General features: G+C 38.0%; 1 protein-coding gene across 3 annotated transcripts in view; it reads left to right on the top strand.

Annotated features, from left to right (window-relative positions):
- Positions 1-13522, top strand: part of LOC131067977 (heat shock 70 kDa protein 14) — a 132310-nt gene that overhangs the window by 100468 nt on the left and 18320 nt on the right. For 2 of the 3 annotated variants that reach the window (XM_058003161.2, XM_058003159.2), the window contains exon 4: positions 133-294. The exons of the other annotated variant lie outside the window; for it this stretch is intronic. In XM_058003161.2, coding sequence (XP_057859144.1) covers positions 133-294 — 162 coding nt within the window. The remainder of the gene's footprint in view (positions 1-132; positions 295-13522) is intronic. 3 annotated transcript variants of the gene reach the window in all.

Consider the following 13522-nt stretch of genomic DNA (forward strand, 5'->3'; position numbering starts at 1 on the left):
TCGAAAGGAGCTATTATTAGTTTCATGGTTGTGCTTGCAAGATCTTGTATTGGTCTTATATTGACGGTCATATGAGAAAAATATTTGTAAATGATTAGCAATATAAAAGAAAAAAATTATTGTTTGCTTCAGCTTATAGAGGAGGTGGGAATCCCAGTTACTGAGTCACCAGCTTCTAGAGAAATAAAAAAGAATAAGGATGTTGAGCTTTCTGCAGATGCAGCAGGGGATGATGCTGGAAAATGTTATGCCTCTACTGGATCTACATCTCCTATAGCTATTAACTCTAGACAGGTGGAATTTCTAAATGCTTAGTTCTACTTTGTTTCAATTTCTGAGACTGAAAGATGCGTAGTTTTCTCTTTGCTTGTGTTATCTGTGTTCATGCAACCACACTGAACTTAAATTTTCAGAAAATTGAAGCATCTTGATATTTGTTGCTTGAATTTTTATAAATGCAGACAGAGTTCTGCATTGTTCCCAAATAATGTTTGATTTGTCAGCTTCGGTTAAGATTTTTGACTTCCTATAGAAATTTTACTAATTTAAAATTATTATTTTTTTTTTGAAAACGTCTTCTTGTTTTCTGCATTTTTTTGGTCCTTCAATCATTTTTTTAATCTTATAGTGTCTTGTATGGACATATATCCATGTTTCTGTCAGACATTTAAAAAGCAAAGGATATGAGCTTAAGGTCAACATGGAGTGGGCCTAGGAAATTAGCAAGTCATATGGCAAAATGCTAGTCTCTAACTTTGTAGGCATTATTTTTTAAGGATTGAGAAAAATATGCCATTCTATTGTGTTAATGTTATAATTTGTCGAAGTTTGAAAAATCACCAACAGAATAGTATGTGAGGTTGAACTTCTCTTCAAATTGTAAGTGGAAAATCCTTGGAAAACTAAATTAACTATAGACTTGTTGGTGTCTGTTTTATCATCTACCAAACATTAGAGTAAGATACCCAAAGGTATTCTATCCTCTCCTGAAAAATCACTGCTGATTCCAAGGTCTATATGTGCGAACAAGCGACTTTAGTGGGATAGCTACTTGGGTAGTGTATGCTGAAAATCTCAAGGGGGACTTACGTTTACAAATGTCTTTCAAGCTTCTGAACTTAGATAAATTTATCAATTTTAGGCTCTCTCTTTTTTTTTTGGATTTTCCAGGATTTAGACTTTCAAAAAGGGGAAAAGGGGATAGGGTTAAGAAAGCTGATCTAAACCTACGAATTCTAGAGACGGTATTAACTAGGTGTTCTCGGGAAACCGCACTTTGCTTCGCCACACTAAGGACAACTACACAAAGCGGGTGCAATCTTCAATGGGTTATGCTTATGATCAAAGTTTTGGCATACACAGGGGATAGGCTCAGACTAACTTTACACAGTGAAATCGAAATCATCCATTCACCAAAAGTATGAGTAGAGATACACCATTAATTAATACTTATCAAATCCTTCATTCAATTCTAGCAAGATGAAAGCAAATCTAAATTAACTTCTAACTAATGTGTTGAGGAAATTGAAACCATGCTAATCACTCAAATAACAAAGATTACAAAGTCTTAAGAGAAAGCGCACATGCAATGTATTATTTGAAAAATGACCTTCACGCAACAATATATCAAAAACCTCACATTCTCCAAATGAGAGGAGGTAGCCTTATATAGTTTTCAAAAAATAATGAACGACCAAAATCAAACAGTGATCAAAGGTCTAGATTGAAAGCTACAAACCCTAATTAGGGTTTCCCAAAACTAACTACCCCTCGACCAATGAGAAAATTACATTTGGGACACTTGTCCTTCTTGCTAAATATGAACCGACAATAAAAATAGAAGGTTGTTGCATTGTGAAGTGTGCCCTTCTAGAAGTTTCCGGATAAGTCAGGTTCATTGAACCTGGACATGCTGACTCGGAACAATCTGATTGGTCGGAAGATGACGAGGCGCCACCTCAGTGTGTTGGATGTCTTCTTTGAATTTTGTAATTTGTGTCAAGAAATTGTCTTAAGTATGGAAATTTGTTTGTCATCATCTGATTCTGATTAGGAGCTTAATTCTTCAAGAGATGAAATCCTTAAAGAAGTTGGAAATTCTTTTCAATATTTTCACCAAGTCTGAGAACTTTTCTTTCTTGATGCGTTGAGATGCTTGGATAACCTTGCTCATGGTCATGTCTTCGACTCTGAATTTGGTTCGAAATTCCATTTGTGTTTTCAGTGATGGTCCCGCCTTCAGCTGCCAATTTATGTTGTGCGGGAGGAGGGTAAAAAAAACTCTGGATAACCCCTTGCAAATATGAATTCATGCTCTCAAATTGATAATTCTTTCAAGTGCCTTGAATTTGGAGAAGAATTTCTCCATGCCTTAGAATATTTTCCATGATAGATTCTGCCGTCATCATCTTCTTATCTTCCATTTCAGCTTAATACCTTATCTTCAAACCTGATCTTACCATGATTTGATCATTTTCAAGGCATACTTTGGAGTTTGTTTGATCTTTCATCAGTGGGGTGGACTTCAACCAACTCATGACACCACACTTGTTCATCTTTTGGGGCGGAGTTTAGAGAGTTTGTGGCACCACACAATCATCTTCATTAATACTTCCAAGGGCGGACTTTATGAAGTTCATGGAACAACTCTTTCAAACATAGGGCGGAGTTTTTGAAACTCATGGAACAACACTTGGAACCAAACTATTCACCTTGGGCGGAGTTTCTTGAGCACATGGAACAAGTCTTAGCACTTCATCAAGTAGGTCGGAGATTTTCAAACCTTTGGAACCTTTCATCTGCAGCAGGGCGGACTTTGCTGAAGTTAAGCACTATAGACCTGCAGGTTAGGCGAACTTTCTTGATGTCATGCGCCATATGTTTTACTTCTTGAGCAGACTTGATCTAATTCTTGGCACCACTTCATACACTTTGCCATTATCTCCTCATCCTCAAGGTAAACTTCTCAATACCTCCAAGGCAGACTTTACTAACTGCATGTACCTTACTCATGGCTGACTTTACTTATCTTGAGCTCCATGAAGGTGGATTTTATGATGTTTAGGAACTTTATGCAGGTTAGGTGGACTTACTTAACTCCAAGAACTAAGGAGGGTGGACTTTGTAATGTTTCAAGAACCAAGGTGAGGGCGGACTTCACTGATCTTAAGCACCTTACATTTAACCAAGGGTGGACTTTGTCCATCTTAGGCACCAAGGAGGGCGGACTTGGTGAAGTTCATGCTCATATCTTAGGCAGATTTCATCATTTCCCTGCACCTTTCACAAGTTGCTTCTCACATTCTTGGGCGGACTTTTTGACTTACTTCAACCTTCATCAAAGATAGGGTGAACTTTTTGAATCTTGAGCACCTTTCACTTGCAACCTAGGTGGACTTTCTCACTTCTTCACACCTTAACTCTCCATTCATGGCAGACTTTGAATGACTTGTGCACCTTGAGGGCGGACTTTATCCTACTCGGGCACTTTGGAGGGCGGATTTCTTTAGACTTGACACCTTGGCTACCAAGAGTAGGGCGGAGTTTTGAGAGTCTCCATCATGGGCGAACTTTTTTAAAGTTCATGACCTTCTCCATCATCCCTAGGGCGGACTTTTTGGAGTTCACACACCACTTTGCTTGGGCGGACTTTCTCCTACATGTGCACTTTAGAAGGCGGACTTTGGAGTTCAACTTGGGCGGACTTTTGGAGACCATGACCATGCTTCAAGGCGGACTTTGGAGTTCACAAAACCATTTACTTTGGGCGGACTTTGAGTCCTAGGCACCACTCACCTTAGGCAGACTTTGAAACTTCTTCCAACTTTGACAAGGTGGACTTCCATGCATCCTATTCATAGCGGACTTTCTTGACTTTCTCCATAGGGCGGACCTTTTAGCTCATGCTCCATGGCAATCAACTTAGACAAGGCGGAATTTTGTAGTTAGGCACCCCTTTCTTATCTCTTTAGGCGGAGTTTGAAGAGCTTGACCTTTTGGAGGGCGAACTTTTGGGGTTCACCTTGGAGGGCAAACTTTTTGCTTCGTAGGCACCAAGGAGGGTAGAGTTTTTCCAACTTAGGTGCTGCTGATTGTAAAGTAGGGCAGACTTTGTGAGATTTATGCACCTTTTACTTCACCTTGGGCGGACTTTGGAGTCTCCCTCTTGCATATGACGGACTTTACTTGATCCATGATCTTAGGAGGGCGGACTTTTCAAAGTTCATGACTTTCTTCATTATCCATAGGGTGGAGTTTGAATGACTTGTGCACCTTGAAGGCAGACTTTGTGAAGACCATGACCATGCTTTCCTTCCATGAGGGCGAACTTTGAGAAGCTCCTGTCACAACATTAAACACCATTAGCTAGACTTAGAAATATTTGGAAAACCTTTAAAATTTAATAACTTATTTAATTATAGCCAGATTAACATGGTATTTGAAATCTAAACTTAGGTAACCTATCTGAAGCGTCATGACCCCTAAATGTAGGAACTTAGCTTTTTGGGTCAAAACATGGAAATCTTTGATCGTGATCAATGCAGGTTGATGGTACCAATGCAAACCCTAGGTCCCCACTTCGAAAAAGCAAAAAGAAGACACCCCTAAAAAATAGGGAAAACTTTCTAAAAATAGCCATACCGGGGATTGGGCTAAAAATGCCAAAAACAAAACTTCCTAAAAAATAGGAAAAAGCAAAAAAAGCAAACTTTCTAAAAATAGAAAGTTGTTCAAATTCGCTCAAATCAATTGTATTCTTCGTCCTTAGCCTTTCTAGGCACTTCGATGGTGTCTGGACTCTGATATCACTTGGCTTGCAAAAACTGACTTTCAATCCTTAAGACTCAAACTGTTCAAAACTTGACAAAACTGAGTAGAACTGAAGCGGAAGGCCACGGGACACTAACTAAAACCCTAGAAAGCAGGAAAAAGAGAGGGTCCCCATCTGCAATGGGGCGATGTGTGAAAAAGGTCACAACAAGACTCTAAGCTATAGACAAAATATATATTTAACATTTTATAATATTCTTCGGGGGATTTGCTTTAAATGAAATTCAAATAACTGAAATAAATTCTAGGGCTATCTTCTGACTTGGGACAGAGCACAAGACTTGAAACTGTTCTTTCCCATAAACAAGATTTTATAAGATCTAATCACAACTGAACTTTACAACCGCGCACCTATTTCTTAGCAAAATGCAGAAACCAATAAACTGATGTACTGAAGATTATAAACGGAATAACAGTTTGTACAAACAATCACAAATAATCCCAGGATGAAACTGGTAAAGTTACATACAAAGAAGCAACTTAGATGGATGAATGGTTACAATAATAGCTTGATATTATACACCTACTTCAATCTAACCTTAAAAATACATTATTAATTCTACACAAACACATGCACATGAAGAAGAATCAATTGAACAATAATCTAAGCAGCAAAGTGTAACATTAACTATCATCAAGAATTTTTTGTAAAAATACCCGATTTTTGGAAGTTAGGAAACTAAGCAATTCAGCCCCAAAATCATAGTTGTAAAAGTAAAACTCTCCCAATCCATTGAAAAATAAGAAAGAAAGAACTTTAAAGCAAACAACTATTTTAAACAAAGAACAAAAAACACAATGTATAAATAGGTTTTTCTCATATTGCCAGAAATAGGACATGATAAAAAATAGATTTAGCTAAAATAGTGAAACCGAGAATTCTCCCAAGTTTGACAAATCTGATGAATCTAGAGAAATTGGTGCTAGTGTATTGTGCTCAAGTGCCAATTGAACATTTTGAATGAATTCCCTTGCAACATCTGCTGGAGACTTGGAAATTATGAATCCACACTTGTAGATCAAATCTAGCTTAGAGTCTTTTCAGATTACTCTTTGTGAGTGCACAAGAAACATAGAAGCTATAGACAATGATGCTTTTCGTTGCAATTTGCAACTTCTTGACATTTTCTTTGACAACATTCAAGGTAGGCATCCAAATTTTTATATCATTTGAAGTGATGCCAACCATTTTGGAAGAAGGCATTCCTTGAGATTAGAAATGTGTCATGCCCCCAATTTGACATCCCCCATCCGATATCACCTACCAAAGTAAGAGCTCACAAATCATGAACGCAAGAATATTATGTGTGATTGATCAAGTAAGAATAATATTGACAAAGCGGTCCATTAAGACAATGTGCTTTAGTGTTTTGCTTGGCAATAGTTTCGTAGTCGTTAACCTTTTCCCATGAGAGGAGGTTGGTTCTGTCCGTTAAGAAATTGCACAACAAATCCTCAGTCCATCCTCGAACTATGTTTCGAATTTTGTCGCATTCTGGATTCGTTTGCTATGTCTTTCCTTCAATTTCGGGTTTTTTCTCCCTGACTGCAAGTGGAGAATTTTCCTTGAACTGCAAGTTTTAATGATTTCCATTGTTTTGGTCTTTTTAGGGAAATTTTTGGCTAATTACAAGTGCACTTTATTGAAAAATAAAAAACTTGTAATTTGCTTTTTATTTCCCCCTTGATGCTTTTTGGCTTTTTCAGTTAAAATAAGGATTTTTTGGTTAAGTTACAAGTAAACTTGTAATTCTTTTCTAAAACCCCTACTTTAATGGTTTTTACATGTAATAGGGATTTTAAGCCCCTATTACATGTGTGCAAGTGAATTAAAACTCGTAATAGGGATTTTATTTTCCCTTTACAAGTAATTTTAAACTTGCACATCTCTCTCCAAAACCCGATTTTGCCTTGTTGAGGGAAAAGTGACATTTTAAACTTGTCATGTTGCCCATAAAACCCGATTTTGCCTAGGAATGAGATAAACTGCATTTAAACTTGTTATTTCCTCCAAAAAACCCGATTTTCAACATACATGCAAATTCGAACTTGCTATTTCCTCCAAAAAACCCGACCAGCAAGGAGAAACGTTTTTGTTGAAGATTTCAAGCAAATTTTTGTGGAGATTTTTTAGGAAGAAGAGGCGTTTGGGATTGTTCCCTATTCTTGTGCATTTGCAAAGATCTTCACGCCATTCTAGGGTTTTGGGAGTTCGATTTATTGTTGGTTTCTTGGTGTCAAAAATGTAAACACGTTTTTACCAAAAATCATGTTTTTCTCTCACAAAATGCCACGAATCCTTCCTCTTCAAAGTCGTTTCTGCCTCTCTTGCCTAGGCGTTGAAGGTGGATGAAGATTCGACCCCTCCTTGGGCTATTTTATTTGGATTTGCTGCCACGTTTTTCAGTTTATGACGTTTCTGCAAAAACGTGGCAAGGGTTTGGCATTGTGGATTGTCTTTATTTAATGAATTGTCTTCTTCATTCAAAGATTGTTTCATCTTTTTGAAGAGGCATTTCAGATTTAAGCAAGGTATGATTTCTTTTCTTTTCTTGTTTCATCTTCTTATTTTCTTGTTTTCTTATTTTCCTTTCTAGTTGTAAATTTGTAAATATGTTGTTCTTGCCCCTAAAATCGGTTTTGTGAGAGAGATTTTCCCCCTTCATAAGCAATTTTTGGATTGAATTGTTCTTCCCCATTTTCCCTCTTTACTTGTATTTGGGATTTTAAATCTTGATTACAAGTTGGCTGGAAATCTTTGTTTTTCCCAATTTAACCATTTTTGGTTAAAATTCCAAGTTGAAAAGATGTGAAATACCTATCTTCGAAGTTCTTCCCATTTTCATGAAAATGACATTCCCAGATCTTCCCATTTTTATCCATTCATGTCACCCATGTCCGTACTTTCCATTTTTGTCATTTTCTGCAAGTCTAATTCTCATTTTCCATCCATCTCTCCATTTGCGAATTTACAAGTGTACTTGCATTCGGGTTTTTAAAATCCGATTGCATGTATGCTTTTTCGAACTTGTATACTTGTAAAAATTTCCCAAGATCCGAAATCGGTCAAAGTCAAGATTTCCCCATTCCCATTTATTTCCCCTCTTTCTCTCACAAAATCGTGAAGTGCAAGAGTCGAAGTTTTTCCCATTTGAAGAAGGAAAAATGTTAGTTGCAGCTGAATATGATGTTGCCTTAACACTTTTAAGTCTTCATCACAGTATTTAGGTTATCCATGAATGTCAGATTTGCCGTCATCACCAATTCCAAAAAAGATGAAGTACAAATATGACAAGTACCAAAATGAAGTTGCGCCTTCCCAAGTTTCCTCTCCTTTGGATCGCATAAGAGATATAGATATAGGGCATGTGGATATGTCAGAGTTTGTCAAGAGGGTTGAGGATCCACAAGATAGCAATATGCAGCGGCTGTTGGACAGCCATATCCATCACGCATCTTCTTTCCCAGTGGCTTCCCTAGAACCTAAATTTGTTCTCGCTTGCACCCATCACTTTGACAAGGAGACAAGAATCATTAAAAATGATGATGGTGAAGCAATAATCCGCCTTGATGCAGACATAATTGAGAAAGTCCTTAAAATACCTCCCACACTTGTTTACATGGAAATCTCCAAAGAGAGTGTAGCTGAGTATTATGTGAAAAGGGAAAAAGACTGTAAACGACATATCAACAAGTGGATCCATGAGCCACGAGCCGCCTTCTCAAGGTGGGTAAGTTGTATTGCTGTGACTTCAAATGGGAAATAGGAGACATCATAACCCTCCTCAGCAGGATAATGGGCCTTGAACATTCTAATGTTTTTGTGCCCTGGATGTACCAGTTCATCATGTTCATAAGGCAATCCCATCATATATCATGGGGAGAAGTCATTAGCGATGCCTTGTGTGAACAACTTTCAGCAGTCTCTTCCACCATGACTTTCTACATGAACTCATATTTGGTGTACTTGGCAGCATCGCTTAGGCATTTTCCAGGTCTTTCTACCAAGGGTGATTGCTCACTTATACCAGTTTGGGAATATTATGATCAGTTACCTTTGAGACCCAGCAGATTGAATTTCAGAAGAGTCCAAGATGCATTCTTCGGTTACTTCATGTGTCAGTTTGACATAACTCTAAAGAACAAAAGGGTATCAGATGAGGCATGGGAAAAGGTGAGTGAGTATGGATGCTTGTTTCTACAGTTCCCGACCTTCACCTATATGAGAATCGGATGCTATAGTGGGCAACCATATATGCTCCCTAGATACCTAACTAATAAGATCATTCTTATGGAGTTGGGAAGACAGATCATGGTTGTCCACGCTCATCAGTCCGTCAGACACAAGGTTGGAATGGGGGTCTCTACAGCAAACCCATTAAAAAATGGCCGGTATTCTCTTGTCACATCTGTTAAAGCCAAGGCCATGGAGACTAAAATGCAGGAAATTAAGCTCAAAAGGTTTAAGTCCAGAGCTGATTTTGATTACCGGGGTATGAAGGAGAAGATCAAGAAATCCTTCGTGCACATACATTGCATTGAGGATATCTGGGTAGATCTTCGTATAGAGGTCGAAATTCTGAAGATGGATTACTGCAGGCTCATTGTTGAGCAAGTTGTTGATTTGAACTTGGTGGATATTCCACAAGGGGTGATTGAGGATGGGCATGTACTTGATCCTGAATATATTTCACGAAGGGATGAGAAAGCTCCACTTCCTTTAATCCAATGGTCACACAAGGAGTGCATATCCATTCTTGAGAGATTTCAGCCTATCTTGGCTAACACCAATGCTTGGCTGAAAAATAATGCTGTTGGACTCATAAAAATCAAAATTGGAAAAGAAGATGATTCTACGGGGCCTCTTGGACGTAAGTCTGAGATTTAGGTTGACAACAAGAAAGACGCATCATCTTCGAGCACAAGGATCAAATTGCAAGTTAGTCGGGTAGTAGTGCTTCTTCTTGAGGAGGCGATAGTTTGTGGGAAGGAAAAGTTACAGTTTCATGTTCAAGTGATCGATCTGGACAATCCAGAAGAAGGGCAGCAATCTGATGATGCTCCCAAGTCTCCAGCATCGGACTCGCCTCATGAGATTATTCCCTCAGTTACCATTGAGACGCCCCTTTCTCCTTCTGACTTGCTTGTGGATGAATCTCCTCAGAATGCCATTCCTATTTCGGCATACGAGCCACCTCCTGATCATCAACAAGAGAGTGTGCAGGAAGTTCCTAAGGATAGTCCTGCTTGTATCCAGCTATCAGAGATTGATACCTCCACCTTTGGTTTTGAAGAATTTATGAGGCAATCTTCATGCCCATTGGTAACTGAGAAAACCGTGGTTGCCATCCAAACAAATATTCCTCCCAGGATGACCATGGTTATTCAAACAGAAACTGCTTCTCTTTTACCTACAACTGCTACTGAAGGAGAGTTGATGGCTTTACCTCTATGGCATAGTTCTTTTACTCCAAAAAGAAAGAAGCAAGAAATCTCACCTGATGCCTTTGATTATCAACAACTTAAATAGTCTAGATCCAAGGTTGCTAAAAAGGCCAAGACTATCTCCAAAGTAATTGTTGACAACAACAAGATGAAGATAGCTGAAATTGTTGAACCCATTGCAGATAAGCCACTTGAAGAAATGTCAGCTGCTGATTACAAAGTTACAAGGATAGAATTGGGTAAGCAAACGCATGAGGTGATTAAACATGATGCTCAGTTTTCTGTAGCTTCATTGGTACATCGGTGTGATGAACTTCTAGCAAAGAAAGACAAGCTAGAAGAGGAAAATCGACGACTTATGGCAGTTGTTCATAAAATCACAAAACCTGCTGCTGAAGGGAGTAACTCCATAGGTTCTTTTGGTTCTCAAGAATCAATTTGTGGAGTGAAAAGGGCTGCTCAGAAGGTACAAGCATTGGATTCCTAGGTTGATCAGCTTCATGATCTATGTGCACAAGTGATGAAATACATTTTTCAGATGATATCTAAGTTGGAAACCGTTGAAAAGAAACCTGGATCAGACTTCCGATACTTTCAAAAAGAATCTGAAAAGTGTTGAAGATAGTTTGACAATCTGACATACCATACCTCAACAACACTTGAGTGTTCTACAAGAACATGCCATCATCTCTTCCAGGGTCATGTACTTGGAATTTGAAGAGCTTTTGGAAAATAAGGCCCTTGTTCTTAAATCCCTCATTGAGGAGATTGGTGATACAATGAGATTACGGGGTGAAGTTTTCCAAGATATTGTCCCTCATTGTGAAAAGGCCTCTTGCAACATATTCAGTCAGGATGGAGAGCTGATTCCAGAAGAAGAAGTTCTTGCTGATTTACAGATGAGGATTCATAATGAATGGAGGAGCGAACAATTCTCGGCCGCTTCAATTCAAATGTTGATGAAACACCAAATCTTTTTGCATGAAATCCAGTCCATCCTGGAGAAAAACAGCTCTGCGCTCCTCTGATGCCATGATACTATTGTGAAGACCATGGTTGTTGCCAAGAACACCCATGAACTGGATCCTGATGAACTACAAATGATCATCCAAAAGTTTGAAGGATTCATGTCTTCACGTGCTATAGCTTAAGTGTTTTTCAACACTTAGTTGTATTTTTTCCACTTTTGTAATCTTTAGTTGTAGTTTTTTCTTTTGACAAGTTACATGTAAAAGTTTTTTTGTAAAATGCAAGTTAAGTCATTACTTGCACTTTTGTAATTACATGTAAGACAACTACAAGTTGTGTTCAATTAGGACTGTAGTTGGAATACGTCTTAGTTAGTTATTGAAGTCTTAGTTAGTTATTGAAGAAGTCTTGGTGGTTGAGAGATTCTTTTAAGTTAGTTAGGATCCTCCCACCTTTTTCTCAAGGCTCCTCTTCTATAAATACTTGAGGGGTCTATTGTAATCTTTATCTTTTGAAAAGCAAGCAAAAACTCTGCCAAATTTACAACAAAGAAGTCTTTGAGCTTTCATGTGTAAATTCAAGAATTGAAAGGAATAGAAGGAAATTGCTCAAGCTTTGAGTCTTTGTGCTACATACTTGAGTTTGTGTTCTATATTATCTTTCTTGCAAGTGTTTCTTAAAGAGCTTAATCGCATTTGATTTGTAGTCTTTGTGCTGCAAGTATTTGAGGTTAATATAGATTAAAATAAATTTTTTGTTGAGAGAAGCTGTAAGTCTTTGTGCTTACACTTATTCTTGAGAGAGTTCAGAAGCAGATTTTATGAGAAATAGTTGTGAGTCTTTGAGCTTAAACTACTTCCCATTGTTTTAAGTAGAAAAGAATAAGATATTCCAGTTTTTGTGCTGTTATAATTTGTTCTTGATAGAATTAGTATAGAAAAGGGTAGATAGGACTTCATATAATCAAGTCTTTGAGCTTGATATTGTTGTTCCATCCCGAAGGAAGTGACGGAAGTCTTTGAGCTTTCAGGAAACTTCATTTCCTTTCTCTCATTTCATTTCTTAAGTTGTTACTGCTGTTTTATATCAAATCGCTATCACTTTTCTGTGAAGAGAAAAGGATATTGTCTTTCTTGAAAGAAGAAGAAAGATTGCTGTCCCATCCTATTTTATTTTCAAAGTTGTAGTTAGATAGGGGGAGCCTTCCCTTAATTAGGAGAGTTTTACTCACACGCTGTGGTTGAAACCACAATTTTGTATATCTCCCCAAGTGTACAAAATTTTCAACCAACACATCCAGGGCTCGAATGGAGCACCTTGAGGATTCACCATTATTCTGTTTAGCAGAACGATCATATTTCCAATATCTTCCTTAAAGTATTCTCTCACCAAGCTCTTCCTCTAAAGTTTGGAGGCACCTTTCCTTGGCTTATCCAGCCAGGAATGATTGATGATGGCGTCATACTCCTCCAAATGGTTCTGATACATGCGATTAGCTTCATCCTTGGTCACGTACACAGTGTTATGATACTCTGGGATTCTGAAGGCTTCTCTGATGGCCTCATCGCTAATGTTTGCCAATACTCTCCCATCGGGTGCAACAATATCCCTACTGGCAGGGTTGTAATGCCTAGCACATTCAGCTACTAATTCGGTGCATTGCATGGTGGGGAGAAATCCTGCAGCATGCACGATGCCACTCTTCATCATCTTTCGTGCGGTTGTGGTAGGCATGAGGTTGTCCAAACCAAACATCCGCTTCTTGAACTCCCTCAGGTTGATGTTCCCGAGGTTAGTGTCGCTAACATTCTTCCACTTTGAAGTCATCCTTGACTCAGGAGGAGCGTCTTTGTCCACTTGAAATTTCATAGTGCCTAGAATTTGCAATTAAACAATGAAGCTTAAGTTAGAAATTGATTCATGAATTGAAGAAAATAGGGGCTGCGAATGGCTAAGTGTTTGGAGATTCTATTTCATTTTCATACTTAGAGCCATAAAAATAGATTTTCATATGTAAACTCTTCAATCCTAAGGATAATTGTGATCGCAATCCAACACCAAGTGTTATAACTTCAAAACTCTCCTTTTACTTAGTCAATAAAAATGATTTTCCTTCACTAAGAATTTGAATAGATCCACTAAATTTTTTTTCAATGACTCTGGAAAAAACTCAGAAAATGCAACAAATCTGCATTGTAAATCCAACTTCACCTTCGAATAGATTGAAATAAGGCTAGAAGTTTCTCAGAAAACTTAGAAAAAGTTAACAATTCTTCCT

This window comes from Cryptomeria japonica, chromosome 6 (assembly GCF_030272615.1).
Source record: "Cryptomeria japonica chromosome 6, Sugi_1.0, whole genome shotgun sequence".
In the NCBI taxonomy this organism is placed as follows: Eukaryota; Viridiplantae; Streptophyta; class Pinopsida; order Cupressales; family Cupressaceae; genus Cryptomeria; species Cryptomeria japonica.